Here is a 19,570-nt window from a genome sequence, read left to right as displayed (position 1 = left end):
CGCTAAACGGCCCTAGCGAATGAAAGTAGCCGAAATCTTGAAATTCACCGATTTTCGCTTAAGGGACAGCACAAGCACACATCAGCCTCTTTGGGCTTAATCGATGTCAGGCTAACGCTTGTCGGGTACTAAGAGACAACATGAGCACTCCCTAAACCAGCCACGAGCAGCGTGTCAGGGACTTGGAAAAATTTTGCGTAGCCCGGTCCCTAGCCTAACTCCGCAAGTTGAAGTGGGTCGAATCAGGTTGTCAATGAAACCCGAATCCAGCCTACTTTGGGAACGTAGAGGGTTGTAAAACTGTTGCCATTATGCCCCAGTATCCCTTAGGAAAAAAACTGCCATGAGCCATAGGAGAGACTCTTGGGCTAACTTTTATGAGGGCTCATTATGTTTATTAATGGGTGAGTTAGTGGGTTAGTTATGGTGGCTAAATTCATTGTATCTCTAGGCCTATAAATAGTGGGTGTGGGTAAGGCCAAAGCATAAGAAATGTGTATGTATTGTAATCCTCTTTTCTGAGTAATTGAGAGTACTTAGTTTTCTTGATTACCCTCTATCTCTCTCTTTTCTTTCCTTGGCATGCTTAGTCGGAGGACGCGAAGGTCCGGGCTAGCAATAGGGACAAAGGCTTGTCCATCTTTGCGAAGAAATGCGCAAAGGCAGGCGCCTTACGGGTTTTGCGAGCAAAAATGCTAAGTTTGTGACAGTTGGTATCAGAGCCAGATTTGAGCAAGGAACCATGTCAACATCCGATGCGGGAGTTATCGACGCTGCGGGTAATCCTCCAAGGCAGCCCTCCAAGCAGGGCAAAAGCAAGGAACTGCGGGCCACCGTTGGAGGACCTCTTGCGCTGTTGGTGGGCATCATGTTGAAAATAGGACCAAAATTGTTGAATCTTTTAACTCATTTAATGATGAAGTCTGCAGTATGAAGCAAAGCATTGCTATTGCCATGGCGACCTTCCGAATCGAACTCGAAAAGCTTCAGTCGGGGTAACATGACTCGTCGTGACGAGGATCAAAAGAAGCTGATTGAGGAACTTGTTGTTCGAGTTGATGAGGTCAAGGACCTCAAGACGTGAGTAACGATCCTTGAGAAAGTGGTGGTGCGTGCGCATGAACCACAAAGAGAGCTTGTTTTGAAGGTACGTATCTTTGAGCCTCAAAATTTCAGAGGTACTCGCGACGAGGAGATCGACAACTTTTTATGGCACATAGAGCGCTACATCAAGTCGCTGCGACTGGACAACGATGAGGAAAAAGTTCAGAAAGCATCCATGTACCTTGCGGACGATGTGATGCTGTGGTGGTGTCGGCGTTTTGTAGAGGTCGAGAAAGGCCAATGCAACCCGAAGACATGGGAGGACTTTGTGTGCGAGCTCAAGGCATATTTCTACACCGAGCACGTCGAATACCTTGCGAGGCAACTACGACGGCTCAAACACACCGGGATGCTCAAGGAATATGTCAAGGAATACTCCAAGTTGATGCTATCTATCACCAACATGGTAGAGGAAGATTGCTTATTCTTTTTCCTTGACGAGCTCCAACCTTGGGTAAACAAAGAGCTTGTGGGGCGCGATGTGAAGGACGTAGGCTTCGCAATCGCCTTGGCGGAGAAACTGCTTAAGTACGAGAGGGTTGATCCATCTCGCAGTAAGGCACCCAAAGAGAGCAAGGTTAAAGGTGGGTAAGACACTAAGACTGCCACGATCAGAATGAGCGCAGGGACTGCGAGAGGGGTCCTGTTCCGCCGCCAAAGAAATTGACATGTTATGTTTGCAGCGAGATTTATTGGGTGAGGGATTGCCCAAAGAAAAGGTTGGTGAATGCTGTCTAGGCCGAGCAGGGCGAGGGCTATGTGGAACCGACGAAGATAGGTGCGCTCAGGCTCGTCAACGTGGTTCAGGGACTGGCAAGCAGCAACAAGCCCATCAATAAGGAATTCTTGTACATCGATGTGAACCTCAACACATGAGCGTTGGTGGACACAAGAGCCACTCACAACTTCATCGTCGAGGTGGAGGTGAAGCGAACAGGCCTTCACCTTGAGAAGGACGCAAGCAGGATCAAGGCCGTCAACTCTGAGGCGCAACCTGTTGCGGGCGTGGCCAAGGGCGTGGCCATTGCGGTGGGACCTTGGAGAGGCACCGCAAACTTCACCGCTGCACCCATCGACGACTTTCAAGTCATACTAGGTATGGACTTTTTGGCTTTGTTGAAGGTGGTCCTGATGCCACACCTTGAGGCCCTCAGCATCATGGAGGAGGCGGCCCCATGTATAGTGCTAGCTAGCCAGGAGAACATGGTAAGCCCCAGATCCTCTTTGTCTTGTAGTTGCGAAGGGGTGTGAATTGCGGCGAGATGACTTACCTTGGGGCCATCCACGAAGTGAGTGACGAGGGCCTTGAGGAGGAGGGCCTTCCGACGGAGATTGAGGTGGTCTTGGCAAATTTCTAGGATGTCATGCCAAAAGAGTTGTCTAAGCAACTTCCACCAAGGCGGGAGGTGGATCATGCCATCGAGCTAGAGCCAGGAGCCATATCGCCAGCGAAAGCGCCATATAGAATGGCCCACCAGAGCTCTAGGAGTTGCAGAGGCAGTTGAAGGAGCTCCTTGATGTAGGTTTTGTTCGACCGTCGAAAGCACCCTATGGAGCATCAGTTTTGTTCTAGCGGAAAAGTGACGGAAGCCTGCGGCTTTGTATCGATTATAAGGTGCTCAACAAGGTAACAGTAAAAATCAAGTACTCTATTCCTTTGGTTGTAGATCTCTTCGACTCGTTGGGCGGAGTGAAGTATTTCACCAAACTCGACCTTCGCTTTGGGTACTATTAAGTGTGGATTGCGGAATAAGAGGATGAAAAGACTACGTGCGTGACGAGGTACGAGGCCTTTGTTTTGCACGCTCATGAACATGCTATTTCATCCCTACCTCGACGACATCGTGGTATACAACAACACCTTAGAGGAGCACATTGAGCACTTGCGAACCGTCTTCCAAGAAGAGGTGTACTTCGTTGGCCACTGGATAGGCCAAGGCCTGATTCGCAAGGACCAGCGGAAGGTTCGAGACATTTGCGAATGGAAGACCCCAACGACGGTGTCTAAGTTGCGGTCTTTCCTTGGGCTCGTCAACTACTACCGCCGCTTCATTGCGGGCTACTCTGCCAGAGCAGCCTCGTTGACGGATCCGCTGAAGGAGAACCACTCGTTGGTTTGGACTTCTCGATGTGCGGAGGCATTCGAGGATCTCAAGTGGGCGGTGACAGGGGATCCAGTGCTGTGCTACCTGACTACAGTCGCACCTTTGAGGTACACACTGATGCCTTAAACTTTGCCATTGGCGGTGTCCTCGTGTAGGATGGACACCCTGTCGCCTACGAAAGCCGCAAGCTCAATGACATTGAGCGATGCTACATAGTCCAGGAGAAGGAGATGACCACTGCGGTGCATTGTTTGCGAACTTGGTGGCACCATTTGCTTGGGAGCGAGGTTTTAAATGCCCGTCGGCACGGGCCGTATCCATCGTGCCGTACCGTGCCAACAAGATACCGGCACGATACAGACCCCGTGCCGATGACACAGCTCAAAACCCTCTATTCTGTAAATTAGTAAGTAATTTTGTCAATAAAGTTCAAAAGATGTGATAAAAAGACATAATAAATAGTTAGAATATTTTGTTGCTAAAGAAAATAAATATTTCATGCTATTATGTGTCGGCACACTAGAATTTTTTTGACCCGCACGCATCGGCATGGCTTGGTATGCATTGTGTCGTACCGTGCCGGCAAGTTTCCGGCACGACCCCGTGCCGGCAAGTTTCCGGCACGACCCCGTGCCACGACAGTTAAATCCTTGCTTGGGAGCAAGTTCGTGGTGCGAATAGATAGTGTCGCCACTAGCTACTTCCAATCGCAGAAGAAACTGTCGCCTAAGAAAATGAGGTGGCATGATTTCCTGGCGGAGCCGCAGAGTTCGACATGGAAATACAATACAAGCCTGGAAGGAAAACCGCGTGGCTGATGCACTCAGCCGCATGGCTGAACTTGCGTCCGTGTGGCAGCTTCGCGGGACGCTCCACGATCGACTTCGCTTAGGAATATATGAGGACCCAATCGCTCAAAATTTGGTGCAACTTGTCTCTGGACCAAGGTTTTAAGTGCCCGTCGGCACGGGCCGTATCCACCGTGCCATACCGTGCCAACAAGATACCGGCACGATACAGACCCTGTGCCGATGGCACAATTCAAAACCCTCTATTCTTTAAATTAGTAAGTAATTTCCTCAATAAAGTTCAAAAGATGTGATAAAAAGATATAATAAATAGTTAGAATATTTTGTTGCTAAAGAAAATAAATATTTCATGCTAGTATGTGTCGGCACACAAGAATTTTTTTGACCGGCATGCATCGGCACGGCTCGGCACGCACCGTGCCGTACCGTGCCAGTAAGTTTTCGGCACGACCCCATGCCACGACACTTAAATCCTTGCTCTGGACAGCGAGAGAGCTTGTGCAAGGTTGCTAGTTGTTGGAGTTCACAATCCGACAAGTCGAAGGAGATCTCGGCCAATCTCCAAGAACCTAGCCGTAGCAAAGGAAAGGCAGCGAAAGGTTGCTTCGGTTGTAGTTAAAGAGGTCACCGAAGAAACACGAAGGTTGTTGGAGAAGTTGGCCAGCGACGGGATCTCGCTGCTGGCTGGTGATCGGTCAAAAAGAAACTGAGAGATGGAGAAAAGACGAGAGATCAGTCGGATTCTCGAGGTTGGTTGGATCTTTTGGAGCCGATCTGTCACGCCTCGGGACCGATACCAATTTGGGCCGGCCCGGGCACGTCAATAGACGCCGAACGGGCAAAGTTTCCCCTGTCTGCCTAAGGCTCATCACCTGTACATTTTCAAATAGAGAAAAGCATCAGCGGAAACATACACAAAAGGCTTACACGAGGGTAAGCAATAGACATGAGTGAAAGAAAGGAAACTAAACATCTACACAAGTACTATGATTCTCTTTTGATCACATACATTGCATTCATAGTTCTTTATATACTTTTCATCATTTCTTTTTACATCACATTCTCCTCGAGATAAACATTACATTCTTTTTCTTTTACATCTCAATTCATCAAATACAAAAGATGAAGTAAGGGAATGCTACTACAAAATGTAAACCCGACTTGGTAGTCACTATCTATGGCGCGATACCTTTACCGCGGTCGTTCGCCGGCTCGCTCGGTCCTGGCTCTATGGAATAGTGGGGTGAGAATTACAACAAAATTCCCAGTGGGTTCGGCCCCAATCTCACCGACTTTCCCACTAGGACTAACTCAGGCATAATAGAAAGAATAAGCAGATAAGTAGCCAACTATACAAATGCAACTAATATGCCTGAACAATGCTATCAATAAGATGCTCAATATAAATTCATGAAGAATGCATGGTCGATGTTCTTTGTTTTTTGTTCAATCTCAAGGCTAACCCGGGGGTATCGCCTCATTAACTCACAACTCAAATCCATGATCGTGGGCTCGTAGCTTCCTCCCGCTAGGACCGTCCTCTGAGTAACTCAACCCAGTGATGACAAACTCCGGAGCGCATCGCCTGAGGGGGAGCGACCACCATCGAGTAAGGACTTATAGCGAGTATGATCAATCCTTAACTCTAAGGATATTCAGTTCAATCTGTTCCTTAACTCTAAGGAATTATGCACAAATGACCCTTAGCTCTAAGGTTGAATGTCATCGTGTCAATCTCATGTTCTTTGCATTCTTTATCTTTGACCATGTCAATACACTAACTCTAGTGTTCTTTACATCACTTTATTTTGCTAACTCTAGCACTCATTGTTCTTTAACTTTACTCGTTCTTTATGCCACTTTCATTTTCTTCACTTGTCTCTAATCATTGTCATTGTTCTTTGTGTCACATTTATCTTTGATGCCACACACTAACTCTAGTGTCACATTACTTTACATTGTCGGATGCCACTCGATCTATATTTTATTGTGTCACTTTGTTCTTTCATCTCATTGGACGCTCACATTATATTCTCATTCATACATATAGGGTTGAATAGGTTCTCAAACATTTCAAATAGCACGTGTACTCACATCATGCAACATTCACATATATATAACATCACATCTACCCTATAATGCATGCAACAATATAAACATATGCTTAATTGAATGATACATTAGGCATAGAAGGAATTCCAACAAGTTTGGATAGCACCACCCACCTCGTAGGCGTACTAGAATGCTACAATGATTTTTTTGGGATTTTTAGATTCCTAGTTCGTCACCTGCGGCAAAACGAAGCCCTATTAGGCTATTTCGCTTATATCTTTACATTGGCTTTTCGTAACGTCAATCCGAGCGCACTAACGCGTCGAAAATACCCAAAATTAGGTTTCTAGAGGGTCAATTTTATTTTAGAATCTTTACAAGCAAAAGCCCCAAATTTGGGTGCCCTAGCTTAACCCACATCAAAACCTAGGGTTTGATCTCATTAGGACGCAAAAGAAGCTTCAATTTACTCTAGAGACTATATAAAAATCATCCTTAGCTCAATCTAAACCCTAGTTTGGATTCTACCATGAGAGGGGTGAAGCTCACCTCTAAGCTTCATCACATACACCCAAACCATGATTTTGATCTCTTAAAGAAGCAAAAGAAAGCTTCAAATACACAAAAGGTTCTATTAAAACTATTTCTAGGTCACTTGGTTCACATTCTAGGGTTTTACCATGAATAGGGTTCAAGCTTACCTCTAAGCTTGCTCCTAGGTTGCTCCAAAGAGGAAGCAGAGGAAGTAGCTCTACTCCTTAGCTTCTTCTTCACCTTCCTTCTCCTTTTCTTCTTTTCCTTTCTTTCCTTTTCTTTTTTTCTTCTCCTTGTCTTCTAGAGAGAGAAAGAGAGGAGAGAGGAGAGAGGGTGTGAGAGGGAGAGAATGAGAGGAAAAAGCCCTCATAGCCCTCTACATAATCATTGGGTTGCATAAATGCAAATAAGTCCCTCAATTTTCACTTTATTGAACTGCCCAAACTGGGCAATTTTCGTGTTCGGGGATCGGTCTCCCCGACTTGGGACCGGTCCCAGAGAGCTCTCGCCGAAGCTGGCAGAGCTCCAGCCTGATGCAACCGGTCTCTCTCTGGTGGACCGGTCTCTCGGGGACCGGTCTTTCCCCGCAGGGACCGGTTCCCGAGAGCTGGTTTTTTGGGACTTAGCCGATTTTTCAGCTTTCTCAATTTTCACGTGTTCGGGGACCGGTCTCTCCCACCAGGGACCGGTCCCCGAGAGCACAAAACCTGCAGAATGCAGATTTTTGATTCTTTAGCTCTCGAAAATCTTTCACAATGCACTTTTGATCATTTTAACACCTTCGGATTTTCCGAAGTGTACCATCCTCGCACTTTGGTCAATTTGACTAAAGTTCGATATTTATTTTCCGAATTCTCGGTATATTACACGATCTCTCCAAATTGGCCGGTGGTGGCTGGGATGACTCTCGTACGGTAAGGGATGGCGGAAGTGAGGGTTCAAGAGAGAGGATTTGAAGGGAATAGAAGAGATCAAACCAGAGAAAAAATCGGTTTGTGTTGAAAACTGCGGCTGGGGTTAAACCGACCAATCTAGAGATTTGGGTCATGCCAGTATTGCGCGACAGTTCTTGGACTTGACCTCTCTCACAGCACATCGCGGGCAAGCCCCTCATTCCGTGGCGAAAATGCACAAAAGCTCTCGAAATTGTTGGGTTTCAGCCGCAGTCCTCCAAAACTGCGCATGAAAGGCAACTTCAGGTCGCAACAAAAATTCCAATTTTGCTGGAACTTGATTCAGCGTGTTTATCTCTAACTGTAGATATCCAGAGACTTTAAATTTTGAATTCCGTTGAATAATCTACAAGAAATTGCATTTCGTATGCGAAGCGGCCAGTTTTCTGCAGCAGACTGCACGTGTAGTGCCGCCGACTTTGGAAACCCGTAATTTCGTGCTCAAAATTCCAATTGCCACGAAACTTGACTTTAAACGTTCGTCTCTGAGTGAACTTGCATATCGGATTTTTCATTTCCAAAAATTGTGGAAAAGTTTATATAAAATAATAACCTGATTGCAAGGTGGTCAATTTTTTGAATTTTCACAGTTTCACCGGAAAACTTCAAAATCCCCAGAAATTATGAGAACGATCATTGGACCTTACAAACAAGTGCCCATGAGCAAGAGTCCCGCAGAGACCAAAAACTTAATTGTGGAACTTGGCTTACTTTTATAATAAAAGTAATATTGCAATTCAGTCCCTTATTATTACAGTTACTGAAATCCTTGATCACATGGTCCTCCTTGGTTCCTCTTGTAGTTATCAAGTGTGCCATTTTGGCTGTGTTGTGTCTATAGAATAGATGTTATTATTGCCACTTGCTTTGTGTTCTCCTGCAGTCCTGCTATTCTTTTGTTTTTTCTTCAGCTTTTCTATGTTTTGATATTTTCAGCTTCAAAAGCATCTATGTTCAAAGGACCATCCATATCATAAATTCAGTACTGGTGAGTATTTGATGACTTCTTAAGTGATTTGATGTCTAGTTCTAATTTCTAATCCTTATTCTTTTCTTACCGTCACATAACTTAGTTTATTTTCTAGAAAGCATCGTTTATTTTTACATCCAGATAGTATGTACTAAGAAGTTTTGGTAATTTGCCATCATAGACGAAATGTATATGATATGTTGGATTGATGGAAGGACTCATCATATTTGTCCATTAATCCATTTATTCATGTGTAGATCTAACCTTGCCTCATGGCTAAAATGTTGCATTATCTGAAAAGTTGTGCTCTTATGTAGTTATATGGTTTTAATGCTTTATTTCAATCCATTGTGTTGATAAATTCACTATTGTTTGTGTGGGATTGCATTGTTTATGACCTTGTGGTAACTTATCATAGGTTTAGGACTGAAATATGACTTTGAACTGTACTGATAAGGTTAACTTCTCTAGATATCACTGTACTGATAAGGTTAACTTCTCTAGATATCTATTGAGTTAGAAAAGAGGAGAAAGAGTGTACTAGATATTTATTCGAAAACTAGATGCTGGTTTATAGTGTATTACCAGCTCTGAGGTCTACTTTGATCAGAAATAAAAATAGAAATGTGGGCCCCTTGATGAGTTGTCACCAAAGATTCGTTGCTTATGATAGATAAACTGATTTTTATGAGTGCACCACGCATTGAGATAATTTTGTTTTTGCGGAGCATATTTATTAGTCATGAACAAATATTTGTTCATGCTCCATTACGATTGTGGTGGTACAGTTTTAGTAACTTAGCCTTTTCGTACACTACTAGGCATAAAGAAAGTTATATTGATGAATACGCATGCATTGCCATAAAGGTTGGTATCAATGTTATAGGCGATGCTTCTCTTTTGTTATGTTAGAAGTTAGAAATTACAATTTGTATTTAGAATTGATTTAAGATGACTATGATTTTTCATATTATGAACTATCAAGTGGAGGAAATTTGAGGGATCTATTTGATGGAAATTTTGAGTCGTGCTATTTTATAGGCCTTTGATAGGCTTAAGACGTAGATTTAAATTAAATGGGAGGAAATTAATTAAGCTAGAAGCCTGATGGGATTCGAACTCGCTCCTACTCTCGTACTACGTTAAAGAATGTGAAACAATTGTTTTTCTCCAAAAGCTTATAAGCTAACAGGAAATGGTGTTTTTTTGATATTCATATTCAACAATTGACATTTTCATCTCATGGGGTTATCTCTTCTTAAGATCATTCTATGACCTCTATAGAAGTTCGTCTACTTGTACTATGTTGAAGTCTCAATAAAGGTATGCTAGAAGCAGAGTGAAGATTCTTCTCTAGTCAACCAATTGCCTAATGCCTATTTATGTCATGGACACGGACATGGGACACGACACGACTCGGACACGGCTGGCAAATTTCAAAATATAAGGACATGGACACGAATAATAAAATATAATATTTTTTAGTATAACAATACGTATTCATTAAAATATAATATATTAATTTTGCAAAAAAATATATATATATTTTTTTATAAGTGTAGAACGCAGCGGAAGTATTCGTTCGTACCTTTTTGCGGAAGCAATTCGCGCCACAACGCGACGAGCCCGGATCGTAGAGGTTGATTCACGTGTCCTTGGATCGTCCTTTGAAGGTCTTCTAACGCTCCGAACTCGCGGTGGATCGAACTACAAACGAGCACGATCGCAAATCCACCGTTCAAGTCCCTTTAGAATAATAGGTTAATGGAGGATGTGGTTTTTCTCTTTTTGTTTTCTTATTCTCTTTCTTTTTCCGTTTATCGTTTTATGTGGGATCGCTCGTATATTTATAAAGGATTCCAAAATCCTAATAGGTGCGCAAGAGATAAGACCAAATCGGTTATTAATTGTTATCCTAATATGATTAGATTTTATCTCTAAATAGCTTTCCAATTTAAAAGCGAGATTAATCTTAATCCAATTAGATAACATAATAATCGTCGGATCGAGACCGATCATGGGCACACCCGATTCGATTAACCGAATGCCAACATCTCCCACTCGCACATGACGGGAGCGATGCCATCGTAACCACTTCCTCAACATTACACCACTATTAATTCTATTCATACAGAAAAATGAACAGTGCGACCACCGAGTCAACCTGCATTTTGGGAGCGCTATACTAGAAACAGTATACGGCCAGCATAGAGACATCAACCCTCAAAAAGAAATATTAGACTCGTGATGCCCTAGACCATTGAATTACATTAGGTTCAGCATTTCTAATCTCTCAAAGAGCCATGCTAACCTCTGTTGCGCACAATATGACACTATACTTATGATTGTTTCGCTATCCTGAAGCGACACAACCTGTCGACAATGAGTCAAAGTGTCTGAATGTAATTCAACTAGTCTTCCTTGAGGCCTCATGCCACTGAGTTGGGAACTGATTGCTTTCCAAGCAATGCCCCGTAAAGCTGCATCACTCATAGCCGTAGGAAACATGCCAAAGTAGCAACATCAATTCTTTCACTTAATGACATAGTCAAAAGTCACTAAGGGCATCTAACATATCTAGGACATTGTCTCAAAATGATGCCCGTAAGAACTCACACGATGAGGAAGCAGGGATCCATTCACTCTTCTTTATTTGGTCGCCCAGCACATGTAGTATGAAATACATGCTATGACAGAGAATCTCAATAAGCGTATGTCTTTCTCAATGTCATACGGATCTTAGCGCAGACACTCCCGGAGTGTCTAGCCTGAGTTCTTCATTTGCTCGCTATCTCAAGCGCCAAACGGTAAGCTCACATCCGACTCTTAATATACAGGCCATACGATTCGTGGGACTATTCGTATGCGGTCTTATTAATGACCTTATCTTGGTGCCAACCAAGGCGGCTTCCATTAATCCTTCAATTTTCGCTCGCTTTCTACAACGTCGAAAAGTATGATTGCCCGCGTGAGAGGGCCAATCGGCCTGCGACATACTATCAATCCGTTCAATAACAATATAGGAAATATATGAACGTGTACTAATTTTACCAAATATCTTTGCCACAATCATAATTTGTAATTAAATAACCAAAAATAATCGACTGTCTACACAATCAAATTCTACGGAGTCCATGAGCCAAAAGGATTCTCTAATAATAAGCTTACTCAGAGAATCTGCAACCATGCGACTCGTAGAAATGTGTTCCAGGATTATTTACTTCTGCGCAATTGCCTCGGAGTGGTCCAATCCCAGATTGGACTGAAAATGGCTAACCCCATAGCATAGCATATATCAGGCCGAATACACATCATAGCATATATTAGGCTCCCGACCGCACTAGCATATGGAATCCGATTCACCTTATCCTTCACAAGTATAATAATTATTTAAATTTACATCTTTATATAGAGATGACTGCTTAATTCGACATAGATCGTCGCGTTTGATCATATAGAATATTGTCATATGAAGATACAAGATTTATTTGACAATATTGATATAAATATTGCTGGTATTGTGAGAAAGTCATATATTCCCGATTTTACATCCATATTTTTTGTTCTTTTTAAAAATATCTTATCAAAATTTGTTTAGGAGATCGATTTTTGTTCTCTTGATTCACTGAAAGCTTCGCGGTGCGACAAATTTTGAAAAAATATTTTGCGAAAAAAAAATGGATGTCTGTGGTGGAAGCGGAGGGCTCAGGCCGACAGGCTCGAGCCCGTAGCCCCCCGCGGTATGGATCGGATATATCAATTAAAAAGACAATATAAGTGGTCCGAGAGGGACTCGATACCCCAGAGAACAAAAGAAAAAAAAAAGCCAAAAAAAAAGCCAAAAAGGAAAAAAAAATGAAAAAAAGAAAAAAAAAAGCGGCACGCACGGTACGTGCCGCCGGCACGCACCTGCGTGCCGCTTTGTCTCGAGCGGCACGTATGTGCGTGCCGCGAGACAGAGGGGGGGTCCGAGACCCCCCCTGTACCGTGCCCCCTTCTTGGGGGCACGGTACGGCACGCTTCCGTGCCGCTCGTCACGGGCGGCACTTAAAACCTTGCCTTAGAGTGTTCAGGGTATCTTATAAAGATACTTCTTTCCTCTAGGACCCAACTTCTCATGCTTGTGAGAAGTGTTGTGTACATTAGCTGTCGAACCCCAAGGACACAGGTGCTCCAAATTTGATTTCCTGCCTGTCCATAATTCATAAGGGGTGGAAGGTACTGTTTTGGAGGGTACACGATTAAGAATGTAGGCAGTAGTTAACAATGCGTCTCCCCAAAAGAAGATAGGCAAATTTGCTTGCGCCATCATTGACCTAACCATGTCAAGTAAGGCGCAATTTCTTCTCTCCGCTACACCATTTTGCTGCGGAATGCTAGGAATTGTCAGCTGTCTGATTATTCCCTTTTCATCACACAATTCTTTGAATTGTTCTGATAGATACTCGCGGCCTCGATCAGTTCTTAAGATTTTAATATTCATATTTAACTGATTCTCAACCTCATTAATATAACGTCTAAAACAATCCAATGCTTCAGACTTGTGGGACATCTGATAAACATGACCGAAGTACGTATGGTCATCTATAAATATGATGAAGTAAAAAGCACCATGTCTTGCCCTCACACTCATTGGGTCACAAATGTCGGAATGGATCAATTGTAAAGAAAATTTTGCCCTAGAAGCTATCATTAAATGTGATTAGTACACGATACATGTATTCAATTTTGCCGCATCTCTAATTAAATAAATTAAAAATTAGATCATAGATGCGTAAAGGAAAATTTCGCTATGCTCATAATCACATCACACACCATATGTCAAGATTTTTAATTATTTAATTAAGATGCACAAGATATTTGGGAGTAAAAGCATATAATTTACTTTACCAAAAATAAAAGATTCCCACTTGACAAGGCATGCATATTATGCCTAAACATTTTATCTATACATCATAAAAGGCATTATAATATGCTAATATGTCACAAAAGCATATTGAATCAATTTAATAAATGCATGCAACATATATCACAAATGCATATTAAGTCATCTAATATGCTTAAAAATAAAAATTTATTTATTTAAAAAATTGGTGCAGAAAACGAAAGAAAATAAATTTCTGCAGGCCCGTGCAGTCTGCGGACCCGCTCGCGGCCTGGCACGCACGGCCGGCCCTAGCACGCGGCCCGCGCACCTAAGTGGCCCGCGCTGCGAGCGCGGCCCAGAAGGCCCTTGTGCTCACGGCCTGCGCGGGGCCAGCGCGCGGCCCTCGCGCGCTTGCTCGCGCGCGGCCCGCGTAGCGCATAGTTGGCGCACCTCACGGCGCCGCTCGCCTGCGCAGCCAGCAGGCCCGCTTGCACCCGGCCTGCGCGGGGCTAGCACGGTGGCCTGCGAGGCTCGCCCGGGCCCGCGTGCGCCGGCCTGGGCGTGGCCCGCAAGGTCCATGCCCTACCCGCGCGGCCCGCGTATGCACGGCCTGCGAGGCCTGCGCGCGGCCTGCATGAGGCCAGCGCGCGGCCGCCCAGCATGCGTGGCTCGCAGCGGCCTCCCGCACCGCGGCAGCACGCGGCTGCGCTGGCCGCGCCAGTGCCACCCGTGTGGCCTGCGCGCGGCGTGCGGCCATCGTGCGGTCCGCACGGCTTACGCCCGGTGCGCGTGCGCCCCCACGCGACTCCAAGCCGCGTGGTTTACAACGAACAAATTTTTTTTTTTATAAAAAAAAAAAATAAACTTCAAAAATTCATAACTTATGATTTAGAACTCCGAATCTTACAAGAAATATATCAATGGAAAGCTTATGAGAAGCTCTTCCAAATCATGCAAGATTCACAATGGGATATGCATCACACATCAAACAAGCCACCCCCAAAGTTCCGATTTAGGGTTTTGTTTTTCTCATAAAATAGAAAACCAAATTAAATCAAACTTTGTAGATCTAATGTACAATATAGGTGCTTTAAGTTGTGAGAAAAGCAAGCAAAAATATCCACTTTTGAAAAATCCGCCATTAACGCCCATAAGCATGCAAGAAAAAAATCTAAACTATAATAGATTTAATTTTACGCATGCAATATCGTTAAAGAGTTGATATAGGGCACGAAATCAACCTAGTAAGTCTTTGATACCAATGTAGAACGCAGCGGAAGTATTCGTTCGTACCTTTTTGCGGAAGCGATTCGCGCCACAACGCGATGAGCCCGGATCGTAGAGGTTGATTCACGTGTCCTTGGATCGTCCTTTGAAGGTCTTCTAACGCTCCGAACTCGCGGTGGATCGAATTACAAACGAGCACGATCGCAAATCCACCGTTCAAGTCCTTCTAGAATAATAGGTTAATAGAGGATGTGGTTTTTCTCTTTTTGTTTTCTTATTCTTTCTTTTTCCGTTCATCGTTTTATGTGGGATCGCCCGTATATTTATAAGGGAGTCCAAAATCCTAATAGGTGCGCAAGAGATTAAGGCCAAATCGGTTATTAATTGTTATCCTAATATGATTAGATTTTATCTCTAAATAGCTTTCCAATTTAAAAGCGAGATTAATCCTAATCCAATTAGATAACATAATAACCGTTGGATTGAGCCCGATCATGGGCGCACCCGATTCGATTTAATCGAATGCCAACAATAAGAATGAAAGTTAACATAATATTTTTAAAATTAAATACTCTCCACCAAATATGATTTATTTAGATCATCCAAAAAAATGCCAAAATGTTTTACCATCAAATATTGCTTATGCCCAAAAAAGGTAAAATAAAAAAGGTACTCCTATCTATTTTTCATCTTGTTCATTTTTATGATCTTCATCGACATAAACTTCTCTAATTCTGGTTCATCAAGTGAGAGATTTGCCAATTCAAGAATGCCAATATTGTTGAAAGAGTAAAATTATCACCCGTGATATCCCACATTTTAGTAAGCCCTTCTTGATATTGTGGCTTTCTTCTTGACAAAAGATGTAAATAAGTGTGAATATATACTAAATCTTTCACACGTTGTGGTGCTAAATTGTTTATTTTCAATGAAAGAGTAAGAACTCTAATTCCTCTCACAATAAGGAGAAGAACTAGGATGTCCAAATAATTTAAGAGCAATCGTTTGCAAGTTTGGTGCATATACACCATCAATGAGTCACCATGACTTGGGATCCATCACCGCCCTAACATAAAGAGAGCCTGTCACGCTTCGGATTACAGCGGAACCTCGAGTTACGTCAATAGACCGGCCGCATGCACGAGGACACACCTCATATATACTAAGCGTCAACAAAACTTGTCCAAAAAGGTTATTAAATCCAACAACAGTAGGTATCAAAGTAGAATCAAAATTATGTACTATAGCAACGCTGTAGATATACAATTATCACCACACCAATCCTCAAAATGGTACATACCTCTGGCCACTCCAAACCTCAAAATATTGTACAGGCCGCTATATACACTGATAGGTGGTCCAGCTACACGCACAAAAAGGATAGAAGATATTAATTATCCGCGATCCCCTTACCTCGATCAATCACTGGTGTTGAAGGCTCTGAAATAAAATATTAATAAAGAGGGTATGGGAACTATAATCAATAGTCCCTAATAGGTACAGTTGATAACGCCGACGGTCTACACCATTAGGTCCATAAGAGGCAGAAATAGTAAAAAACTGAGCAGTATAAATGAACAGGTACTAATATGAATAATTGCTGAAAATAACTACTATCATGCCTCTACAATATAACTGAAAACTGTAAATCATATATTTCATGCATCAATTAGATACTGAATCAAATAATGCAGTAATACCCAATCATAGTGACTGACTCAACAGTCAGGTCTAGCCTGCGCTGCCTCGTGTCCAACACCCATCTATAGTGGTTTACTACCACGCAGGCTATTGTCTGGTCCATGTCATAATAATATCTCATAGCCTGACCTTCGGAGTGGCACTCTTGGGGCACTACCCTAACCGAGTATAGTATTGGTGTCAAGCTCAAAATAGCATGCAGACTGTAGTCAAATGTGATGATCAAACAGATGATAATAATACTGTCATAGTGTCCCAAATACAGTTATAGTGTCACAATATCTATCACTCTCTATTGGCCTCCAAGGCAATATCACATAACACTAATAGTGAAAGGTGTCAAAAATACCATTATTATCTCAATTATGTCGACAGTTCATCTTATTCTCTAAATAATAATAATATGGACATAGAAGATAGTCCGCCAATTTTGATAATACAGAACCCGCCTACACCGCAAACCCAAGGAACAATATGATAGTCGGAAGAGTGAGGTGATACGTTACTGCTCTCATAGCCTAAACGACAGCTATAACACCCTAGAGTGACTCGAAAAAAATTCCTCGTCAAAATTACACAAAATCAACTCCAAAAATGTATTAAAAAAAAGGGTCAAATGCATACAGCTCCCTGCAAACATAGCTAATTGCGGATATATCCCTGCAAAATCGAAACTCCATAAGTTGTCCCTGCAAAAGTCCCAAGTTATGCAGATATGTCCCTGCAGTTAACATCTGTTAGTGAGCTGTTTGTTTTTTAACAGCGAAGTCGTGAAATGACCATTTTACCCTCACAAATATATCCCTCCAAAAGTTTTCTTCTTCCCCTTCTTTTTCTTTTCCTTTTCGGACCATCGAAGCAGACGGCGGCGGCGGCGGCGGCGGCGCGGGGTTAGGTTCGCCGGCGACGAAGAAGAGGCAAGAACGCCGAGCATCGGAGCTCTACCCGGAGCTCGTCGCCCTCAACGCCGTCCCCTCCCTTGTCGGCCTCCTCGGCCACAACATCGCCGACATCGCCGGCGACGTCGTCTCCCTCCTCACCGACCTCACCGACGCCGACGTCCTCGGTGACCACGACGACCCCGCACACGCCCTCGTCGCCGCCCTCGTTGACAACAACGCCCTCGAGCTTTTCGTCTAGAAACTCGCCTGCCTTTCCTCCGAGACCGACCCCGACGAGATTCTTCTCCCTCGCCGGTGACGAAGAAGAGGGAAGAGGAAGAAGGAAGAAGGAAGAAGGAAGAAGAAAGAAGGGAGAAAAAGGGAGAAGAGGAAGAGGTAAGAGGAAAAGGAAGAGGGTTCGCCACCGTCGCCGCCGCATCTCCTCGCCGGCGACGAAGAAGAAGGAAGAGGAAGAGGAGGAAGAGGAAGAAGGGTAAATACGTCAATTCACACTATACTTAACCATGGTTAAGTATTTTAATCGTGGTTGACGAAAAATTTCTAACAGATCTGGACGGCAAGGACATATCTGCATAACTTAGGACTTTTGCAGGGACAATTTATGGAGTTTCCGTTTTGCAGGGATATTTCCGTAATTCACTATGTTTGTAGGGACGTGTATGCAAATAACCCTAAAAAAAAAGTTTCCAACTCTCAATTTCTATGAAAATCCATCAAAAGAGTCTAAACAAAAAAATAATTATACTACGATACTAACCTCAACGTCGAAACGTCGAAAAATTCACATATGCGCGCACGCTCGACCCACTTGAAAACCAAGCTTACCTCTCTTTTTTTTTTTCGTGCTCAATCTCTCTCTCTCTCTCTCTTTCTCTCTCTTTATCTTAAATCTTCAAGGTGGAGGAATGGAGTGGATAAGCGTGGAACCTTAGGAGCCTATGTATACACTACAAATTAATAGCAAAAATGTCAATAGGTCCCTCAAAAATCAAGCATTTCAACTTTAGTCCCTCACAAGCTAAATCTTGAGTTTTTGAGTTTGTTTTTGCGTCTATTTCGCGCCAAAACGTTCCCAACTCAGTCAAGCACGGTAGAAAAATGCTCACTAAAAATTCATACTGCAACCTTACCTATTTGCTAAGGTCTAGTATATCACAAAGTCACTTTTTGCAAAAGGACCCATACTACTGGAAAATGTAGCATATTCAAGATTAGTCAATCTTCTTTTTTCTGCATTGAGAAAATATCTTTTCAAACAATTATTCGTCTCCTCTACAAGTTCAATATCTTTATGCGGAGGTATTCGTTTTTTATTTTCCTTAAGTCATTCATAATTGTAATACATGCAAATTTAAGATTACTATTAAAATTTGCTCGCAAAAATTAATGATAATATATAAATAAAGTTAGACATAGTCATACCTTGGATTCAAAGAATATGCCAAACAATGAAAAGGAGTACAACTTTTTGTCTATCGATCAACGAGAATACCATAAACAATAGAGTAAAATCATGACTCCTCATCTTCTTGCTTTCTTTCATGTCGATGTATTGCCGTCTTCACCTCTCTATCATTGAATCCCACATTTTATAAATTAAATGCAGACAATGTTTATCTGTATCTCCTCTTAATACATCATAAATAGAGTCAGTAAAGAAAAGGATGTAGTCAATTTTGTCCTACCATATATCAAGTATCTTATCCTTCAAAAAAAGTGCTTTTTCAATACTATCCTCTTTGTATGATAACCATTCATCACTAATTACCATGGATTGACGACCTCGTTTTATAAGTTTAAATCTTGTAAGCATTACCACAAAAGAAGCAAAATGAGTAGAAGCAATTGCAAGTAATTTCAAAGGTACAAACTTATTAAACATAGACAATCGCATGGAGTGCTTTATGATAAATACTTTTACAACCATAGCATCATCACAAATCTCCATAATCCATTTGCACTCCTCATATGTAGTAGAATTATTCTCCGTATTCTTAGTAGCACATATATTCTTTAAAGCAAGATTTAAAGTGTGTACAACAAATGGAGTCCAAAATATATGAGGAAATTGTTGCTCTATAATTCTTCCTGCTGCCCTACATACATGAGCGCATTGTCAGGTATAATTTGGATTATTTTCGATGGCCCAACCTGCAAAAGTACCTCTTTAATTAAAAGTGATATAATATGTCTTTCTCCACACCTTCATTGTTAACTGTCTTTAAGAACATAGGAGTTCCAAGGTTTAAAGTGCCGTAGCACGGGGGCGTGCCGTTCTGTCCCTGGCACGGTACGGCACAGGCATGCTTGTGTATCAACACGTGGCACGTTTGTGTGCCGATAGAT

The 19,570-nt window shown here is 42.7% G+C and overlaps 1 protein-coding gene across 7 annotated transcripts in view; it reads left to right on the top strand.

Moving 5' to 3' along the window:
- LOC109712862 (insulin-degrading enzyme-like 1, peroxisomal) overlaps positions 1-19,570 on the top strand; it is a 107,471-nt gene that overhangs the window by 8,300 nt on the left and 79,601 nt on the right. For all 7 annotated transcript variants that reach the window (XR_002216988.1, XM_020236651.1, XM_020236650.1 and 4 more), the window contains one exon: positions 8,494-8,545. Coding sequence is in view for 6 of the 7 variants with exons in the window: in XM_020236651.1 (XP_020092240.1) it covers positions 8,494-8,545 (52 nt within the window). In the remaining variant the exon portion in view is untranslated. The remainder of the gene's footprint in view (positions 1-8,493; positions 8,546-19,570) is intronic.

This window comes from Ananas comosus, linkage group 7, assembly GCF_001540865.1.
Source record: "Ananas comosus cultivar F153 linkage group 7, ASM154086v1, whole genome shotgun sequence".
In the NCBI taxonomy this organism is placed as follows: domain Eukaryota; kingdom Viridiplantae; phylum Streptophyta; class Magnoliopsida; order Poales; family Bromeliaceae; genus Ananas; species Ananas comosus.
Note: the sequence above shows the minus strand (reverse complement) of the source record. Positions and strands in the feature narration are given on the sequence as shown.